Source organism: Coenobita brevimanus, chromosome 20, assembly GCF_032717465.1.
Source record: "Coenobita brevimanus isolate Jiangsu-jjx chromosome 20, ASM3271746v2, whole genome shotgun sequence".
Taxonomy (NCBI): domain Eukaryota; kingdom Metazoa; phylum Arthropoda; class Malacostraca; order Decapoda; family Coenobitidae; genus Coenobita; species Coenobita brevimanus.
Window position 1 is genome coordinate 21,062,927 of NC_136973.1, and position 8,170 is coordinate 21,071,096.

General features: G+C 39.9%; 1 protein-coding gene across 1 annotated transcript in view; it reads left to right on the forward strand.

Moving 5' to 3' along the window:
- Positions 1-7,915, forward strand: part of LOC145391904 (uncharacterized) — a 59,142-nt gene extending 51,227 nt beyond the window's left edge. Inside the window, exon 5 of the mRNA XM_080266399.1 lies at positions 6,235-7,915. Coding sequence (XP_080122525.1) covers positions 6,235-6,267 — 33 coding nt within the window. The 3' untranslated portion in view covers positions 6,268-7,915. The remainder of the gene's footprint in view (positions 1-6,234) is intronic.
- Positions 7,916-8,170: the final 255 nt, after the last annotated feature.

Sequence of the window (8,170 nt, forward strand, 5' to 3'; positions counted from 1 at the left end):
ATTGTTATTCTTTTCTTAAGGACTTTAGTGAAGAGTTTGTAAATAACTGATGATGAGCAAATGGGTCGATAATACGAAGATCTTTTGAGTAAACTTTTTTGTAAAGCAAAATAACTATTTCATTACACCATGGTTTGGGAATTTTCTTCTGTTTATATACCCATTAAACAAGTGGACAAGCCTGTTTTATACTTCTACTCCTGCATTCGATATTAAAAATGCTATCATTCTATCTTCTCCTGGAGCCTTCTCACTTTCCATACATTTAAGAGAAATGTTGATTCCGTCTGGTGTTACCTCAGGTATTTCACTTATGTCCACTGAAAAGTCAGCTACTAGTACTATTGTTTTTTATGCATACAGGTCTTTGTAAAATTCTTCAACTCTCATCACCATCCTATCTCTGCATTTAATGACTTGACCATTTTTGTCTTTCAGTTATAAAATTTGTTGCTTTCCTATTGCCATTTTACTTGGGACCTGTTTCAGTTATATAATTTGTTGCTTTCCTATTGCCATTTTATTTCGGACCTGTTTCAGTTATATAATTTGTTGCTTTCCTATTGCCATTTTATTTCGGACCTGTTTCAGTTATATAATTTGTTGCTTTCCTATTGCCATTTTATTTCGGACCTGTTTCAGTTATAAAATTTGTGGCTTTCCTATTGCCATTTTACTTGGGACCTGTTTCAGTTATATAATTTGTTGCTTTCCTATTGCCATTTTATTTCGGACCTGTTTCAGTTATAAAATTTGTTGCTTTCCTATTGCCATTTTACTTCGGACCTGTTTCAGTTATATAATTTATTGCTTTCCTATTGCCATTTTACTTGGGACCTGTTTCAGACTTTTCCTTTTTTGATGGTTTCCATGAGCTCATCCATGTTTCCCTTTCTTTTTTCTTCTTTCTGTCTCATGTTGATAAGCTTATTTAATTCTGCTCTTTCTATTTCATCTTTTTTTTTTTTTTTTTTTTTTTTAGTTCCTAAAAAGAGACAGGCCAGAGAAAGGGATGGGGGTTGAGTTATCCCCTTACCCTGAAGATTGGGTCTATGAATGTGCGTGGATGTAGTACGATTGAGGCTAAAAGGGAGGAGATTGGGAGAATGTTTATGAGAAGAAAGTTGGATGTGTTAGCTTTGAGTGAAACGAAGATGAAAGGGAGGGGTGACTCTATGTTTGGAAGTGTGAATGGGAGATTGTCAGGTGTTGATAGAGGATGGGCAAGAGAAGGTGTGGCCTTGTTAGTGAGTCCGGAAGTACAGCAGTGTATGACTGAATGAAAGGAGGTGTCATCGAGACTGATGTGGGTGAAAGCAAAATTTGAAAGTGAGTTGTGGGTGTTTGTGAGTGCATATGGGCCTGATAGAGAAAGGGATGAAGAAGAGAGGGAGTCTTTCTGGAATGATGTTGATGAGTGTCTGCAGAGTTTTGGGGCGAATGTGAATGTGGTAATGATGGGAGATCTTAATGCTAGAGTGGGAAATGTAGCAGTTGAAGGTGTAGTTGGTATGCATGGTGTGCCTGGAAGAAATGAAAATGGGGAACGAATGATAGGGATGTGCTTTGAGCGAGAGATAGTGATTGGAAATACTCTGTTTGAGAAGAAAGATATTTATAAGTATACATGGGTGAGACAGGAGGGTGGAAGGGTTGTTGATAGAGCATTGATGGACTATGTTGTTGTGTCCAGGAATGTAATAGGAAGATTGTTGGATGTGAGAGTTCTGAGAGGGGAGGGTGGAGGTATGTCTGATCACTACCTGGTGGAGGGAAAATTAAGAGTAGGTAAGAGATGGGTGAGAGCTAGGAGGGTTAGGTATGGCAGGGAGGTTTTGAAAGTGAGTGAGTTGGATAAAAGGGAGAAAATGATCGAGTATCAGGAGAAATTGAAAGATGAGTGGAACGCAGTGAAAGATCAGGAAAATGGCAGTGTGGAGGAGGAATGGCAGCTGTTTAAGAGTGCTGTGGTGAGGCATGCAGAAGAGATGTGTGGTGTGAGGCGTGTGGGTGTTGGTGTAAGAAAAGGAAGTGAATGGTGGTGTGAGGAAGTAAGTGTGGCTGTGGCTGAGAAGAGACGTGCATATGAAGTGTGGCTACAGAGGAAGGATGAGATGTCGTATGAGAGATATAAAGAAAAGGGGAATAGGGCGAGAAGGGCTGTGCGTGATGCTAAAGTGGCAGCAGATGAGAGGTGGAGTAGGTGGTTGACTGGGAACTTTCAACAGAATAAGAAAATGTTTTGGAAGGAGGTGAAAAAGATACGAAATGGAGAGTCTGGGAGGGAAGAGAGAGTAAAAGCAGAGCATGGGAGGATGTTAATTGAGATGGATGCAGTAAGGAAGTGATGGGCAGAGTATTTTGAAAGATTGTTAAATGTAGAGGAGGAGAGGGAGGCTGAGATTGTGGCGGATGGAACAGTGCAAGGAATAAATATGTTGGGAGAGTTGAATGATTCTTTGATCACGAAGGAGGAAGTGCAGGAGGCAGTAAAGGAGATGGAAAAAAAAAAGGAAAGCTGCAAGTATGGATGAGTGTGCTGTGGAATGCCTGAAGGGTGGTGAAGCGACTATTGTTGACTGGTTAGTAAGATTGTTGAATGTGTGCTTTGTGAAAGGTATGGTGCCATTTGACTGGGCAAGTGCTTGTGTGGTCCCGTTGTATAAAGGTGAGGGTGATAAGTATGAATGTACTAGCTTTTGGAGTATAAGTCTGTTGAGTGTTGTAGGTAAGGTATATGGTAGAGTGTTAATTAAGAGAGTTAGAGAGGGCACAGAGGGAGTTATTGGTGATGAGAAGTGTGGCTTTAGGAGAGGGAGGGGATGCGTGGATCAGGTGTTTGCTGTGAGACAAGAGTGTGAAAAGCAGTTGCCGAAAGGCAAGGATGTGTTTTGGGCATTCATGAATTTAGAGAAAGCGTATGATTGAACTGATAGGGAGACTTTGTGAACTGTTTTAAGAATGTATGGACTTGACGGTAGGTTACTAAAAGGAGTGAAAAGTTTTTATGTAAATAGTAGAGCGTGTGTAAGAGTGGGAATACTGTGAGTGATTGGTTTCCCGTGAGAGTGGGGCTGCAGCAGGGATGTGTGATGTCGCCTTGGTTGTTTAATATTTATATGGATGGTGTTGTAAGGGAGGTGAATGCAAGAATGTTAGGTGGAGGTCTGAATCTGGTGAATGTTGGTGATAGAGAGTGGAATCTGAAGCAGTTGCTGTTTGCAGATGATACTGCACCGGTGGCTGATTCAGAGGAGAGATTGAGACAGTTGGTAGAGGAGTTTGGAAGGGTGTGTGAAAGGAGGAAATTGAAAGTAAATGAGAATAAGAGTAAAGTGATGAAGTGTACGAGGTCAGTAGATGGTAGGAGGATGAATATGGTTTTGAATGGTGAGTTGCTTGAGGAGGTAAACTGTTTTAAGTATTTGGGGTCGCATGTTGCTGTGGATGGAAGAATAGATGCAGAAGTGAAGTTTAGAATGAATAAAGTAGGAAAGGTGCTGGCAGGAATGAAAAAAGTGTTTAGATGTCTTTAGCTTAAAATGGATGTAAAGAGAAGGCTGTATGAGGGTGTTGTGGTACTGACTGCGTTATATGGGGCTGAAGCATGGAATATGGGTGTAGCAGGGAGGAAAAGTTTGAATGTAATGGAGATGAGGTGTCTGAGGAGTAGGTGTGGAGTGACGCATATGGATCGAGTGAGAAATGATGAAGTGCGAAGGAGGACTGGAGTTGTTTGGGAGATGGCTGATCGAGTTGAGCAGAGGGTGTTGCGATGGTTTGGGCATATGGAGAGAATGGATAATGAGCGATTGGTGAAAAAGATAACTAGATCTGATGTGAGAGGTGTAAGGCTGAGAGGGAGACCACGAATAGGATGGATGGACAGTGGAAAGAGAGTGCTGGATGTGAGAGGGATGTCTGTTGAGCAAGGAAGAGTGGCTGTGCTTGACAGAAATAAATGGAGAGAAATTGTGAATGAATTAATGACGATGCAGCCCTGAGGGGATATTCTCCCGCATTTGGTCTGATTAGCTGATCAGGTCAGGTGAGAGTAAGGGGATGGGTCTATTATGATGTGGCAGGGGTAAACCAGCTTTGCTGTCGGGCCCTGCTGCAGATGTCACTGATTTCACTGTGCAGTTGACCCTCGTGCGGTGTGGTGCAGTGAGGATCTGTCCTTTCTCCCCTTTGGGGCTAAGATGAGAATGAATGTGTTTGAATGGATGAGTAAATTGGGAGTGTGTCGTCCTGTCTCGGCTACCTCCCTTTCCTTGGGGGAAGCAGCCTTGGTATATAGATAAATAGATGAGTACGAGTGTATGTTTTAAATTCTTGTTGGCTTTGAACTATTAACTTTTCCTATTACCTCTCCATTGATTCTCTTAGCACTTTTGTTAGTCTGTCATTCAACTTATCAATGTCACAGCTTAACTTTTAGCCTGAAATAGGTTGATTATTTTTACCTGCAAGGCTGCTTTGTTTTCGTCTACTTTTACTGGGCATATCTTAATTTTTGATCATCTTTCACTTATGAATTTGAATCTGGCTATGCAACCCATCATTCTATGATCACTTGCTATATTTACTTTGTTGATAACTGTGACATTTATGATCGTCATGTTCTTATCTGCTATAAAAGTCGATTTCATTATTCGTTTCTCCATTTGGACCTCTCCAGGTCAATTTTCTCTCAGTTCTTTCGGGAAAGAGTGTGTTCAATATTCTCATGTTATATATTTCAGGAAAATTTACCACCATTTATCCTCTTTCATACCTTTCTCCCACCCCGAATTTTTCCATACATGTTTTTCCTTTTCCTTTTTTTTTTTTTTTTTCTTTTTTAATATCCCAACTTTTGCATTGATTGAAGTCTCCCATGAGCACTGATGGTATATGTGGTCTTTTCATCTTCCAGATGTCATCATAAAATATTTCTGTTTCTCTATCTGAGCTTTAAGAAGTCGGTGCATATACTTGTATTACTTTCTGGGTTTATTTTTTGCTTTATGTAATTACAATCCATGCTACTCTGTCAGATACACTGATGGATTTAACAGTGTTATCTGCAAGACTTCTGTTATTTAGAAATCCTACAATACCAACTCTTTTATATGTATATATAAATGTGTGTGTATGTGTTTGTGTGTGTGTGTGTGTGTGTGTGTGTGTGTGTGTGTGTGTGTATCAGGGTGTCACTGTACTTCCCTATACTTGGTGGAGCATATTCAGGAGGTGATTCTAATGCTGAATTTGAGTTATTAATGTTGTGTCAACATAGGATCAGTTCTCAGCCATTGTGTAGTTACAATTATTAATAATAATATTATAGACAAAAATGGTTAGCTTCATGGTTCATCCATAAGGTGGTTAGTAAATGTACCTCCGTAATGGTGGAGAATGGGACCTATGATAATATAGCATTTTTTTCTCAACATCAACCTTAGAATCACCCTTGAAATTATTGCTTAAAGTCCCGAGACATCCAGTGTACATATCATCCATCCATCGCCCAAACCTTTGTTGTCCCATCAGGAGTGTAGTTGTCCGGGGCTTGGCTTATGTCCCGACATGTAAGGCAGAGTGACCTGTCCCACTAATGGTATTTTATGAGCAATAAACTCCAACAATCCCTCTGATTTAAACCGTTTTTCTCAGTCAGGTTGGAGCGCCTTAGTTCATTAATCCACAAGACGTTATGTGCTCTAATGGTTACCATCCAATGGAATAAGTGGTTTCCTGACTTACAGGAAACCATTTGGTTAGTCATTCACAGCAGAGCCACCTCAAAGCAGCAGTATACAGAGTGAGGGGACGGTGGACACCCCTACCTACCACAAATTGTATTACTGAGGAAAGAAATAATAACTTCGTTGATTATTATTCTCGTACAGAAAGAGAAACAAGAAATTTTCATTATATTACAATTATCATAAGAGAGCTTCTCCACCTAAGGGAAACATGACAATAGCAGATATAAAAATGATTGTATATGTCTGTTCTATACACAGTGACCAGAGACTTAAAATTAATTTTAATGTCTGTTCTCCACACCACACCAAACAGTTATAATAAGTAAATACTTGTTTTCCACACAAAGATCCAAGAGATAAAATAATTGTATATGTCTGTTCTCCACACCAAGACCAAAGAGTTAAAATAAATGCAAATGTGTGCTCACCCCAAGAACCAAGAGATAAAATGATTGTAAATGTTTGTACTCCACGCCAACAGCTTCAGGCCTGTCTCGACCTGGACCAGGCTTAGTGCCAGTGCCTCCCACAGATGCCAACCCAGGAACACCAACAACCACAACCAACAACCCGCATCCCAGCTCCTACATGCAATGAAACTCCATGTGTTTTGGTTGTTAGTAGTAGTAGGACTAGTAGTAGCAGTAGTAGTATTGGTAGTTGCAATCTCATGCTCATTTCAACATGAACTCGGTAGACTGCATGCCGAAATTACCCTTCTTCCACGTTCCACCATCCTCCTTGGGGGGTTAGGGAGGTGAGTCAGGGACATTTGCATAACTGGCCAGCTCCACCACCTGCTCATATCGATGTCACCACACGAAGGCATCCCTCTTTAGCACCTAAGTTTCGGCACATCTGTCCTAAAGACCTATGGCTGTTGAACGACATTTACGGAAAATGTCGTATAAAGTCCTATCTCTGTCGATGGTACAGAGGCTATCCAAAACTGGCAGTAGGTAGCACTGGCTCTTTTATAACGTATATGGGACCTGGTCAGTGGGAATTACGAGATCATGTGGTGGGAGGCATGATCCGGACCCCTCCCTGGGTGTGGGGATACCCCCCCCTCCCCAGGCCATCTCTCCATCACCCTTTGCCTCCTTGGATCCTGCTTTCTGTGTCCCCTCCTGTCCAAACTACCCACCATACCCCTTCTAGACCATATTGGGTGTGTGTGGCAAATATATTCCCTCCCTTTCCCCCCTCTCTTGTGCACCCCCACTCCCTCCGCCTCCCTATTCCCCGTTATTTCTCAAGGACATCCCATCCTTGCTCACGGTGAGGAGTGACTTTTTTTTAAAGTCAATTGTGCAGTAACCATTGAATATTTGAGAGTGAAATATACCTTTGCTGGTGTGTAAAATGAAGCTCTTAAAATCCATCAGACCAAAATTTACTTTGGCGTGATTTTTTCCTCTTTTTGCATTCACTACGTGCGACAATTATTTTTGAAGTTCTTTTACGATCGATATTGCGGGTTACGTACGTCATAAGAGAGTGAAACATACATTTGCAGGTGTGTAAATTCAAACTCTTGAAATCTGTAAGAAAAAATTTTACCTTAATGAAAGTTTAAAGATTGGACCCTTTTTGCAGGTGATAGGGGGGCTGGAAGATTTGGTCTTTAGGAGTTTCTTCTGAATAGCTAAGAGAACAATAAAAATATAGTGGATCTTTACATTACAAAGTGATATTCAAGAACTAGAATGATGAATCTGCACGAGAGATTTGTTTATAAAAATACGTTATATCTGAAAGCCAAGTTGTTATAGTAAAATTTGTTATTACGATATATTGAAAGCCAAGAGCTAACTAGAATATTAGCACATGAGCTTATGGCTACCAACCTACATGATATGCTAGAATATTAGTGTCTAAAGATATATTCATTATTCAGCAACATAAATATGCAATAGTTTCAAGATATAAGAATATATTAAACAATAATGGTGTTTTAGAATACTTAGTTTTAAGATTATATTCAACATGTTTGGAGATATGTTGTAATTATATATTACTGTAGAGGAATATATTCAAAAACCAAAAACAAGTACTGTATTGGAATATTAGTTACCTGTGAATCATTCAAGAACCAGCAGTGCCCAGAGAATTAGGGTTTCAAAATACTGTACAGTATATTCAAGTACCAGGAAAATCTATCAGAACAGAAAGGCGTCATAATACACCCCTGAACATAGAAGACTGCATATATTTAAAATCAAGATGTACTGTAGTATTTGGTTGCCAAGATACATACATATAAACTTGAGGGTATATTGGAATATTATGTTGTGCTGATACATTCAGCAACTAGAATGTTTATTGAAAGATTTTATTCTAAGAATACAGGTAACAACCTAGAAGACACACAAGAAGATAAGATTTTGTAACTTTATTAAAAACAATTTGTAATG